General features: G+C 34.3%; 2 protein-coding genes across 2 annotated transcripts; both read left to right on the top strand.

Annotated features, from left to right (window-relative positions):
* The first annotated feature begins 1,724 nt into the window (after positions 1-1,724).
* On the top strand, positions 1,725-5,126 carry LOC126714265 (receptor-like protein EIX2). The gene is made up of 2 exons (XM_050414335.1): positions 1,725-4,707; positions 4,808-5,126. The coding sequence occupies exon 1, from the start codon at positions 1,790-1,792 to the stop codon at positions 4,703-4,705; it is 2,916 nt and encodes a 971-aa protein (XP_050270292.1). The 5' UTR covers positions 1,725-1,789; the 3' UTR covers positions 4,706-4,707; positions 4,808-5,126.
* Positions 5,127-6,723: 1,597 nt separating this feature from the next.
* Positions 6,724-12,227, top strand: LOC126714267 (protein arginine N-methyltransferase 1.1). Its single transcript, XM_050414336.1, has 9 exons — positions 6,724-7,085; positions 8,082-8,092; positions 8,240-8,395; positions 8,535-8,598; positions 8,686-8,828; positions 10,497-10,584; positions 10,782-10,897; positions 11,044-11,194; positions 11,768-12,227. Exons 1-9 carry the CDS (start codon positions 6,827-6,829, stop codon positions 11,971-11,973), a joined length of 1,194 nt encoding a protein of 397 aa, XP_050270293.1. The 5' UTR covers positions 6,724-6,826; the 3' UTR covers positions 11,974-12,227.
* The last annotated feature ends 769 nt before the right edge of the window (positions 12,228-12,996 follow it).

The raw sequence follows: 12,996 nt of genomic DNA, 5'->3' as shown, positions 1-12,996 counted from the left end.
AAGAGGAGTTTATTTCTTTGATCTTCCCAAGAACTTCCTTTACTTTGTGAAGGTTATATCGAAAGCGAGTTTGGTATTTGGATATTATTTTCATCAATGGTCTATCCAATCATGAATGATTGATTATGAGACCTTGAAAATGGTCCTTATTCATTTATATATATATATATATATATATATATACTAAAAATTGGTCCTTATTCTTAAATTAACAAAGAGATAACAAAAAAATCCGTTCATTTTTATTAAGTATTCAACTTTCTTATTAGAGTTCCCTCTAGGGGCTAGGGATGGCTTGAATCCAATTTCAACAATAATGAATATAAGTGCAATTGAAATTCCTAGGGAGTTACACATTTGTGTATTGATAAGACCATTCATTCTTTCTTGAAGCTCGATCTCTCCCCCGAATGAACCATATAACCAACATAAACCATGAACCAATTGTTTTCCAACAACCCCAACTTTTAAAACATCCTATTCTCCACCAAAAATTCTATTCTTCAATAATTCATTTTTTAAGGGCAAGTACAATTAAATACTTGACCGGATCACACATGGGAGTGGCAGGACAACAAGCCCAAAGCATTTGTACATAATACATAGTTCAAGACATGGAACTCTTTTAGTTCTTCCTATTGTATTGGCTCAATTTATTCAATACAAAACTACATTGTTTTGGGAGTCCTGAACAGCTCAATTTTGACGATGATTAATGAAAGGACTGAATTGAACAAAGTTGAAAGTTAGATGACTGAATTGGATGAAGATGAAATTAGAGAACTGAATTGAATTTTAGACAAAGTTAAAGTGTACAATTTGTAATTTTACCAAAAAATTATGTCTAAACAAATTACTTTTTGGCTTAGCATTTTTTTGTTGATGTTCAACTGTTTGATCACAAAGTGCATGAATTAATTTGAAATCATCATTTGATTTAAATCATTAGAAATCAATACTCCATGGTTAAGGGGTAATTGTATCCATTCCAGAGTGCTTATGATGTCATGTAATTTAAACTCTCATTCCATAGAATATAGTTTTAAAAAAAATTGTTTTAAACTGGTTTAAAGGAAGTCTCTAACTCATTATACTGGTAATTTAGATGATTTTGGCTAATGAGTGGATGTCATTAGCCATTAGAAGAACATGTTATATTTATGTGTGTGTCTGTTTTGTGGGGGTAGAAAGTGTTTAATAAATAAAACTTATCTGGTCATTATTAATATTGGTTAGTTCCTAAAGCCATATGGAGAAGTGGCATAGTTGGAAGCTTTTGTAACTCATCATACTTAGGACTACAAGTTTAAAAATTATGGTGAGTAACAACAAGTTTTATTAGTGCCTAGGTGATCCAAAACCATAATGCTAAGTGGGGGTTTAAGTGGTGCAAGGACAATGAATACACTTACAAACCCCTTTTTTCAGCCAAAAAATAAAGCTAAAAAAAAAAAATTGACTTTGTCAATCTACGATTCTACACCTTATTTCACGCGTTATGAGCTTTAATTTTTTCTTTTGAGTCTAAAAAAAAAAAAAAAAATGTGTCAAATCTTTTTTGACCGCATTATTAGCGCAGTCATGTTCCCTTTGCATGCATTTACACTACAAATTTAATATTAAAAAAAAAAAAAAAAAAAAAAAAAAAACAGTAAAAACTGCACTTATAAATAATTGGTGCTAGGGGTTGTGACAGCTCAGAAAACAAAATCGAACTTGCAACATTGATTGCTCTAGTTGTGCTCAGGATTCATCTTTATCTTCATTTTTATTGTTTGTATCATTGAGCATGACATTGATTATGGGTAGAAGGTCTCATAAACTTCTGTCCGCAATTTTTATTTTTTTACTACACTTGTTACCAGCCCTTGGTGTCATTTCAAGGGTTGGAGACAATAACATGTGGTGCATAGAGAGGGAGAGACAAGCACTCCTTCAGTTCAAAAAAGGCCTTGTTGATGACAACAATAGGCTCTCTTCATGGGGGAATGAATATGCAAAACGAAATTGTTGCAGTTGGGAAGGAGTTCACTGTAACAACCAAACTGGCCATGTACTTGAGCTTCGTCTTGATTCTTGTGGGTTACGAGGTAAGATCAGTCCTTCACTGATTGAGTTGCATCATTTGAGTTATTTGAGTCTTAGTGGCAATGATTTTAATAATAGCGAAATTCCAAAGTCTATCAGTTCACTCAATAACTTGAAGTACCTTGATCTAAATAGCGCCAATCTAAGTGGACCAATTCCATTACAACTGGGTAACTTTTCGCACTTGCAATATCTTGATCTCAGTTGGAATAATTTGAAACTTGTCCAAAATCTTGAATGGCTTTCTCATCTTGTTTCAATAGAACACCTTGAACTAAGTAATTTAAATCTTAGTGTAGCCAATGATTGGCTGAAAGTTGTTAGTGGTCTCCCTAAGCTATCAGGGTTACGGCTATATAATTGTTCTCTTCCTTTTATCACTCCCTCTTCTCTTTTGCATATCAATTCCTCTAAATCTCTTTCTTATCTTGATCTCTCTAACAACCCTTGCATTAACTCTTCGATATTCCCCTGGTTGTTGAATTCTAGTACCAACCTTGTTTTTGTTGATCTCTCTTCAAATCAATTACAAGGTTCAATTCCAAATGTTTTCGGCAACATGAAGTCTCTAGAGCAACTCTTTCTTAATGATAATCAACTTGAAGGTGGCATTCCACAATCCCTTGGTGATATATGTACTTTACGTAAATTGTACTTGTCGTCGAACAATCTCAATGGACAAGTTCTTGACTTCTTCCACAACTTGCAAGGATGCACAAAAAATTCACTAGAGAGCTTACATTTAGGTAGGAATCGAATTGCAGGGTCAGTGCCTAATTTTGCAATATTTCCATCATTAAGAGTCTTAGATATCTCTAACAATAAATTTAATGGGACTTTGGGGGAAAGAATAGGAAGCCTACATAAGTTAGAGTTTTTGGATATCCGTTCAAATATGTTGGAAGACATTATCTCTGAAACCCTACTTTCAAATTTTCCCAAGTTGTACTATTTAGAATTATCTTCAAATTCTTTTACTTTAAATTTCAGCTTTGATTGGTTTCCCCCTTTCCAATTGATTGACTTATACTTGAGATCTTGCAAGTTGGGTCCTAATTTCCCAAATTGGATTAGAACTCAAAGAAACCTTATCTTCCTTGATCTCTCCAATACTGGAATTTCAAATACCATCCCTACTTGGTTCTGGGACATGCCTTTTAAGTTAAATTATTTAAATTTATCACAAAACCAAATCAAGGGTAGATTGCCAAATGCATCAAGTATATTTTTAGACCTTGCCATACTAGATTTCAGCTCAAATAGATTTGAAGGCCCACTGCCAGTGATTTCTTCTAATTTGTCCTCACTAAATCTCTCCAAAAACAAGTTGTCGGGGTTAAATTCATTTATATGCTCGAAGATTGGGGGTATGATGCATCTTGACCTCTCAAGCAACAATCTATCTGAAGGGATCCCTGATTGTTTCATGCATTGGCAAGAACTTGAAATTTTGAATTTGGCTCACAATAATTTGTTTGGGAATATTCCACACTCTATGGGTTCTTTAATACAACTTATAGCATTGGACTTAAGCAACAATAGCTTGTCAGGGGAATTGCCTTTGTCCTTGCAAAGTTGCACTTTGTTGAGATTTATGCACTTGGAAAAGAATAAATTATCTGGGAGTATACCAGCTTGGATAGGGGAAACAATTTCCTCATTGATCATTCTTAGCCTTAGATCCAACAAATTCCGTGGAAGCATAGGGTCACAACTTTGTTTGCTAATCCATATTAGATATTTGGACCTATCTCAAAATAATATATCTGGAACCATTCCACAGTGCCTCGATAATTTAACTGCCATGGCTCACAAAATTTCAGATGTTATGACTAACAAGTACTTCATTTGGAATGGCCCTGAATATAGTTTTTATACTGATTATGGAAGCTATAGTGACAATAGTGTCCATACAATTGTTGGTTGGAAAGGAAATGTGTATGATTATGGAAAGAATTTTGGAGAAATGAGGAGCATTGATCTTGCAAACAACAAATTGACCGGAAATATTCCAGATGGGATATCCAGCCTCATAGAATTGAAAGCATTGAATTTATCGGGAAACATGTTGACTGGAATAATCCCTAAAAACATTGGTAAGTTGGAACAATTGGAATCTTTGGATTTGTCGAGAAATCGGTTTTCTGGTTCATTACCTGCTAGCATGGTTGGCTTACATTATTTGGGCTATCTTGACTTGTCCTATAATAAATTATCGGGAAGAATTCCAACAGGCACTCAACTCCAGTCCTTTGACCCTAGCAAATTCATGGGTAATGCTGGACTTTGTGGACCTCCACTTATAGAAAAGTGCCCAGAAGATCAAACATCCAACGTTGGAGGCAGTAAAAACCATCAAGAAGATCGCGATGGAGGAAGTAAAAACCATCAAGGAGATCGAGATGAATTCTGGAAGTGTCTTTATGTTGGTACAGGGTTTGGATTCGCTGCTGGTTTTTGGGGAGTCTCTGTCTCTTTAATATTGAACCGTTCTTGGAGACATGCATATTTCCTAATGTTGATCAACCTAAAGGATTGGTTGTACGTGACAATAATAGTGCATACTACAACATTGCTAAAGATGTTTCACAGCTGGAGGCTATCACAACTTCACTAAAGGTTTGCGAAAAAATTTCAAACTAGTTATATGTTTCTATCTATTTCTTCTCTTGGATTGATTTTGATTTTGCAAACTAATTACTGGTGTTTAACCTTGTAGGAGATCTCCGACCTTTGATATAATGTGCTTCTTTTTTTTTTGCTTATGAACTCATGATGTGGTGCAAGCAATTGGTATATCACACAATGTTAGACTTACAAATTCCAATATCATGTGTGTGCACGCTTTTATGTATACAAATATACAAAAATTTTCTCATAAAAAAAGAAAAAGAAAAAAGAAATACAAAATTTTGTGTGTACTTGGCAAAAGCTGAAATTGCCATCAACAAATTAATTGTTTTATATTGGATTAATGATCTGGTTTCGTTTGAATACACTAGTTGGGGTTCAAAATACATTGAGCAGTAATTCACTAATTCTATGAATATTTAATTTATTTTTTTTCTCGTATTAGTGTGTAATAAGTCACATAAAATAGTGTCTATATCAAATGCATGATAGACTTCATGATGTAATTGTTTATGGGGAAATGACTCTTATACACACACACACTAACACACATAACTGTACAGACGCTCATACGCATATTGCACAAAAATTGTCAAGTCACAAACTCCAAATTAATTAAAAATCGTGACTTGAAATCACAATTTCAGTGCAAAATGTGAATGTGTGTACATTTGTGTGGAATAAGGTGTGTATAACAAACACCATCCATTGTTTATTTAGCTAATTAGGGATAGAACTACATGTAGTTCAAGGGCACCATGACCCTTAAGATTTTAAAATTTTTTGAAGTAGGTTTGGGGTAGGACTGTTCTTGCTGATGTGTATGTACATGAGAAATCTCTATGTTTATGAGCTAGGTTTGGGTTGGGTTCTTGCTTCTAGTGCATGGGAGAGAGAAATGAAAGAGGAAGGAGAGTGTTTTAGAGAGAAGAATGAAAGAGGACTGGGGAGAGAGAAAATATCATGGGTTGTGGTAACAGAAGTAATGTTATTGCTTTGAATAAACAGACATGTAGGCTCCACAATTTTTGAGTTAAAGTTGAGTTTTTAAGCTGAAAACTAAACCCAATATTTGAGTCAAACACATTCTTGAGCGAGTTAAGAGAAAATTAGAGAATAAGACATGAGATATGGGTTAGAGTTTTGAAAACTAAATTTTGAGTGATGCTAAAACAAAACATAGCTAAATCTCCTCTCTCAAATTCCAACTCTAAAATGCCTTGCCCAAAACACATGCCTTTATATATATATATATATATATATATATATATATATTAAAAGTTAACTTAACATAGAAAGTATGGATAATTAAAGTTAGTTTTGGAATTCAGTATATATAATTGGATTGTCCAAACGGTGTTGTATGGTCTATAGGTCTAAAACCAAAAAAGTAATTCTCTTGAAACAAATGATTTGGTATTCTTCTTGCAATGAGTTCAAGGAGGAATGAAGATGAGCATTTGATTTAATCCAAGAAGGAATGAATTTGATTTGAGAGAAAAAAGAGGGCCTTGGTCTTCAAAGGAGAAGTCCAGTTGAGAATAAATTTTGATTTGGAAGAAGGGCTAATCGATGTCATGCTTGGTTTTAAACTCATGGTATGGACCATACTATTAGGTGCTCTTTTTGAGAGTGTCATACTTTGAGAACACTTAATAATCAGGTTCATACAACAACATTTAGATTTTTTTCTAAAAGAAAATTTAGTTTTAAAACGGTCTCGTTTAGAAGCCTTGAGGGTGATTAATAATGGATTTAAACAAAAGGATTAGAATGACTTGTTTTAATAAAATAAGGGACTAAATTGATAATAAATAAACTTTAAGAAATCTAACTTTTTTATAATAAAAAATTTTATTATTTTTCTTTTCCCTTTCTTTTCAGTTTTTTTTTTTTTTTTTCATTAATAATACCACCTAAAATTTATGGTTTAATTGGAAACATTTAAATTCAAAATTGTAATATGTGCTCTTTCTCACACAAGCATTTAAAGCAAACCACTCACAGACAGTCTTAAAGCAAAGCAAAGACAAAACAAAAGGAAAAAAAAACGTTGTGTCAACCCTAAACCTCAAACAAAAGCCCTAATAAATTTGATTCTCTCGCAATGGGTCGCCGAAAGAACAGCAACGACAACAACATGAACCAGAGCTCACACTCACACCATTCCCACAACTCGAAGATCCGCTTCGAGGACCCCGAGGAGGAGGAGGAGGAGACCACCCAGTGTTCCAACAACCTCGACGAGTCTATGTGCGACCCCGAATGTTCCGACAAGGCCATTGATGAGCCCAACGACGTGTCGTTTATGGATGGCGATGACAAAACCAGTGCCGACTATTACTTCGATTCCTACTCTCACTTTGGTAAAACCTCTTTCTTTCTTTCTTTCTTTCTTTCTTTCTTTTTACCTCTGTTGAGTAATACTAGAGGATGGCTTCTTTTTATCTTTTATATATAAGAGAAAGAAAGAAAAGATTGAATCTTTGATAAAAGTTTGGTTCAATGATTTCTGGGTTTTATTTATTTCGAGAAATATGTGTGTATTAGTGGGTTAGCTACTTAGCTCTCCGCTTGGATAATAGGAAAGTTGAGGGAAAAGATAAAAAAAAAAATTTGGGGGGTGGGGGGATGTTTTATGCTTTGTGCAAAGTTTAGAGCTTTGAATCAAGTTACTTACAAAGTTTGTTTGTTTTGTGTAGTTTAGTGCAAGTTTTTGTTTTGTTGCCAATGGGCTCTAGCTCAACTGGAGTGTGTGTGTGTAAATTACCAATCGAAGGAAAATTTTTGTTTTGTTCAAAGTGAGTAATGAAGCATTGTGTAGTAGTAACTTTATAGTTGGGGAGTTCTTAATTGACTTCACATTGTAAAAGTACTTTTTTTTTTTTTAATTCATGGGAAAGGGAATATATAATGGCTGTTCTTGTTGGTGCTTGTTTTTGCTTAATTGGGTATATGTTGTACATTGGGCTTGTCTTAAGTATAAACTTTGTTTGGTGTGGTTGAGTAGAAGTTTTTGTTTTGTTCAAAGCGAGTGATGAAGCATTGATGTATTAACTTATATTGGAGATTTCTTAAATGACTTCACCTTCTAAAAGTAATAACTTTTCTTCTTTATTGTTCATAAAAATAATGACTTTTCTTCTTTGAGCTTGTTTTTGCTTAAATGGGTCTATGTTGTATGTTGGGATTGTGTTAATGCCTGAATTCTATTAGTGGGAGTCTTGTACATGGACAATTGGGTTCGAGAATCGATTTGTGTTCTCTCTTTCTATCTATCTCTCTCTCTCTCTCTCTTTTCCCACCCCTTCATTGGTGATGCATCTTGTAGAGGCTTATGTTGGTTCTGTGTGTATTTGCAGGTATTCATGAAGTAAGTGAATTCAACATCGATGATGGACTGTTAGATTTTATTGTTACATCCCCCCTCCCCCAACTTTTGAATTATCAAAAGATCTTATTGTTATAACATTATATTGCAAATATCTTTGACTCCATCTGTTAATGTCTTGCATTGCAGGAAATGTTGAAGGATGTTGTGAGAACTAAGACATATCAAAATGTTATTTATCAGAATAAATTTCTATTCAAGGATAAAGTAGTTCTTGATGTGGGGGCTGGTACTGGAATTTTGTCCCTATTTTGTGCCAAAGCTGGTGCTGCACATGTTTATGCGGTATGCTCTCTATTATTTTTGTTTAAATATTTATGTAAATCTTGGTCAACTAATCTGTAAAAATATGTTGTATCTGTCCTTATTTCATTGTGTCGTATCTGCTAATTATCATGTGATTCTAAAACTTTTCCATTACTAGGTTGAGTGCTCCCATATGGCTGACATGGCAAAAGAGATTGTTGAAGCAAATGGATTTTCTAATGGTGATGTGATTTTTTTTTATCCATCTCAGTATTTGCTTTGTAGTTGCTGCTTTATACATTTACTAATTTATGATTTTATTATTACAGTTATAACTGTTTTGAAGGGGAAGATCGAAGAAATTGATCTTCCAGTTGCTAAAGTGGATATAATTATTTCCGAATGGATGGGTTACTTCTTATTGTTTGAGAATATGTTAAATACTGTCTTGCATGCTCGTGACAAATGGCTTGTAAGTTTCCACCTTCCATTTACGTTTAAAATTTTCTCTATTTCATAAGATCTAAAAATAGTTGATCTTATGCTGGTGACTCATTAGTGCCAATCATATATGTATATATATATATATATATATATATATATAATTTGATAGTTGGGGGTGGGGGTGGGGGTGGGGGTGGGGGTGGGGGAATTTAAACCTTGAATGTCTACGTGGAAACACCAAGAGGTGCTAGTTGAGCTATAAGGTTCTTAGCCCAATTATAATCATATTATTCTGTAGATACTCTGGAAATAATTTGTTCTAATATGTGACTTTGTAGATTATCCTTAATGGTTCTAAATTGCCTTAAAAAGTTGAACACTTGAACCTTTTTCTTCTGTTTGTTATAGAGATAAGCCAATGTGGGTTCTTTTTACAAGCTCAAGTCAATATCTAGACGGTCCCACAGTCAACATCATTTTTCTTACGTATAATATGCATGCCATTTTGAAGCATATGTGGGAATCTTGGAGTTATAGTGGCTTTGGAACTTCAATTGAATTAGGGAATCACTGGTGTTCTATAGATTTATGTCATTCATTGAGTTGTGCAAAGAAAACTATAATGGGAGAGCCATGAGAGGAATTATTTATTATATTCTCATACTTCATACTGGGAAACTTCCATGGAAAAATATGCATTTAGTTCCTGAAAGTATGCCTTATTTTTTTATACCTAAGTTTTCTAAGGTAGTAGAGGCTAGTCTTTTACTTTCATGCTTGCCTGTGTACCAGGCTGAAAATTTCCTTCCCAAGACATTGATAAATGTGCATCATGTTTAGTTATAGTTTCTGAGGACTTCTTTCATTACAGGCATAACATAAAAACATCCCCCTTAGTGGTGAATTAGTTGACCATCTATTCCTTCATTGTCCTTTTGCTATGGATCTATGGTCGATGGTTTTGGGTCTATTTGGAGTAACTTGGGTTATGCCGCACACGGTTTTGGGGCTGTTAGAGTGTTGGCAAGGCAGCTTTGGTCGTCATCGAAATGGTTATATTTGGTCCATCATTCCTCATTGCTTAATGTGGTGTCTTTGGAGAGAGAGAAATAGTAGATGTTTTGAAGATATTGAGAGATCTATTCTGGACCTCAAGCTACTCTTTTTTAGAACTTTAAGGGATTGGTTGTTTGCTTTGCAAAAACAATCATTCCCTTCTTTTATTGATTTCTTAGACTCTTGCAATTTTGGTATTTGATTTCTTATCCCTTGTTGACTCCATGTGTACTAGGGTGTTCCTTTTTTATATCAATATAATCTTATTACTTAAAAAAAAAAAAAAAAAAAAAAAAAAAAAAATCCCCCTTAGTGTTACAGTATGAGTTTGTCTAGGTCCTCTATTACATGTTACATACAGTACATGGCAGACTGTAAACATAGTTTCAGAACCCTTAATTCATTGAGTTAAAATATCACTTTGATCCCTTTCATTGCTATATTTGTCTGTACCAGCATGGTTGTCTTTTGGTTATGCTGCAGATTATTATATACTGAGAATTTTTTCAAACTTCAATGTGCAATGGTTTTTGTTGTTTCCTTTTCTTGGTAACAGTTTGTGCTGGCATTCAATCATGCTATAGCTTGTTTAAATTGATAATGTCAATATTTTTATCTCAATTATTTTTTGTTTACCCAGGTCGAGGATGGAGTTGTGCTACCTGACAAAACTTCCCTATACTTGACAGCCATTGAGGATGCTGAGTACAAAGATGACAAGATTGAATGTGAGACAATTAACCTTTTGCTTATATGAAGCATATGAATATTGTTTTGGGATCCATTTTTATGCCTGGGTAGTACAGGAGCCTGTGAACTCGCATCTATTTCAGTTGTGGGAATTTGAAATGCAAATTTTTTTTTCATGACAATGCTGTGTAATTTCTTTATTTTCACCTTTTTCCCCTTGATTTTCATTCTCCAGTCTGGAATAATGTATATGGCTTTGACATGAGCTGCATCAAGAAGCAAGCATTGATGGAGCCTCTTGTTGACACAGTTGACCAGAACCAAATTGTTACTAACTGCCAGTTACTAAAGGTGAAGATACTCACAAACATATCAATTAATATATATTGTTTTGTGGCATATTCATTTCGCTTTTCATTGTTGCTTTTTGATTGGTCACTACAAAATGTAACTTTCCTCTTTGGCTAATGTAAGCTGATTTTCTTCCCTTTTTTCAGACAATGGATATCTCCAAGATGGCCCCTGGGGATGCTTCCTTCACAGCTCCTTTCAAGCTTGTGGCAGAACGTGATGACTACATCCATGCTCTTGTAGCCTATTTTGATGTATCATTTACCAAGTGTCACAAGTTGACAGGCTTTTCCACAGGTTGATTTCTTTGATGTTTTCCTGCTTCTCTTTTGTTAATTTTTACGTCTCTTTTGTGAATTGTATTTCCTGGATTAAGTTCTGCTATGGTTCATGTAGCATACACTTGGGTTTGAAAGGGAAAAGGAAGCATGTCTTTATGCCTGAGATGTAACATGATGTCTTCATGGAATTTGGTCATGCCCCAAAAATACTGGTGACCACAGTATTGTGCCAATAAGATTCTCTAAATTCATGGAGTCAATTTGAATTTATATTCATGGTACCAGTAAGAATTTTCTAGATTGGAAGGTCATAAGCCCACTTGTGGAGGTGTTTGTTTAACTGGTTTCTGTTTGGACTCTTGGTGTCATTAGTTGGTATCTCTTGCTCTTTCAACCATAATTACACTTTTTAAATGTCAAAACATGTGGTTTAATTGGGGCATTTGTTTGCACTGTTTTGGTCTGTGTCTGTCTTTAGTACTATATATGCAAGGGGGTTTGACCAAGCCAGGCTGTTGCTGTCTTCACTAATACAGGCATGGTTAATTATTATTCAATAGGTTTCTGATAAAGTTGGAATATTATGCAGGGCCAAGATCGAGGGTTACTCATTGGAAGCAAACGGTCCTGTACCTGGAAGATGTGCTGACCATTTGCGAAGGTGAGGCAATAGTTGGGAGCTTGGCTGTGGCACAAAACAAGAAAAATCCCCGTGATGTCGATATAATGCTCAAATATTCATTAAATGGTCGGCGTTGCATGGTTTCAAAAACCCAGCACTATAAGATGCGCTAAAGCTCTGCGTGTGTTGCCAATGCTTTCCATTATTGGGCGAAATCCAAGTGTTGTGCTCGAGGTTGCCGCAAATCAAACTATCTAAAAGCTGCCTAGAATTTTTAACTGAAAAATGAGCCACAAACTGGCTGGTTTTCAGGCTGTAACTTATCAGATTATTCTTTCTTATGATTTGATGGCATAATATTGCTGTGTAATGCTAAAATTTTGAAAAATGATTTATATTAGCCGGTCACTTTTATTTTTTTCCCCCATTAATGTGCCTGTTATTTTCCCTATAGTAGTAAATCATTTTGAAGATAGCTCTGTAAAAGTTTATTTTTTTGTGGAGTTTCGTTTAAGCTTAGGCTGGGCATTTAGGTGGACAACCCTAGATATTGGCGGACGGTTTCCTTTAGGACCGTCCTCAAGGAAAATGCTAAAGTTGCTGCAATTCTAGCACTTAAAAAGCGTATAAAATGATGTGGATTTAATGTCATGGGTCGGTTTTAATCATCCGATAAATAAATGATTGAATAGTTTTTTATGTCAGAAACGGGCCCCAGTGATGTGTTTTCTTAATCAACCAATCATGCTTAAAGAGTATTGTCGATGCAACAATGCTGTTATGTCTGTCAGTTAATGGAAAAAAAAAAAAAAATGAGACTTGGGCATGGTTGCCACAGTCGCGGTCTGAATCGTAAAATCGTCCGATTTTACAATTTTACCTAACTAAAATATTTAGAATCGTATTGATAGAATCGTACGTAGGATCATATGGGATCCTATTGATCCTACCAAAAACATAAATTTTTGGTTTTTTTTTTATAAATTTTTTGTTTTGATAAAATTTTAAGGGTTTTTACTATTTCATGTTGTGATGATATGACTTTTTATTTTATAAAATTATGTTAACCTAAGCAAATGTTCACTTGTAATCAAAATGAAGAAATGCTTCATCATTTCTAAATGAAGAATTTGATGTTGGCTTTGTTGTCTTTTAAGCTATAATGTTGTTAAATTTGTTTGATCAATATACTAATT

Source organism: Quercus robur, chromosome 2 (genome assembly GCF_932294415.1).
Source record: "Quercus robur chromosome 2, dhQueRobu3.1, whole genome shotgun sequence".
In the NCBI taxonomy this organism is placed as follows: Eukaryota; Viridiplantae; Streptophyta; class Magnoliopsida; order Fagales; family Fagaceae; genus Quercus; species Quercus robur.
This window is presented reverse-complemented; position numbering and strand designations above follow the sequence as displayed.

Coding starts and splice junctions, on each gene's coding strand:
- LOC126714265 (XM_050414335.1), top strand. CDS start 1,790: ATGACATTGATTATGGGTAGAAGGTCTCATAAACTTCTGTCCGCAATT.
- LOC126714267 (XM_050414336.1), top strand. CDS start 6,827: ATGGGTCGCCGAAAGAACAGCAACGACAACAACATGAACCAGAGCTCA. Junction 8,599..8,685: donor AGCAAATGGATTTTCTAATG/GTGATGTGATTT, acceptor TTATTATTACAG/TTATAACTGTTTTGAAGGGG. Junction 10,898..11,043: donor CTAACTGCCAGTTACTAAAG/GTGAAGATACTC, acceptor CCCTTTTTTCAG/ACAATGGATATCTCCAAGAT.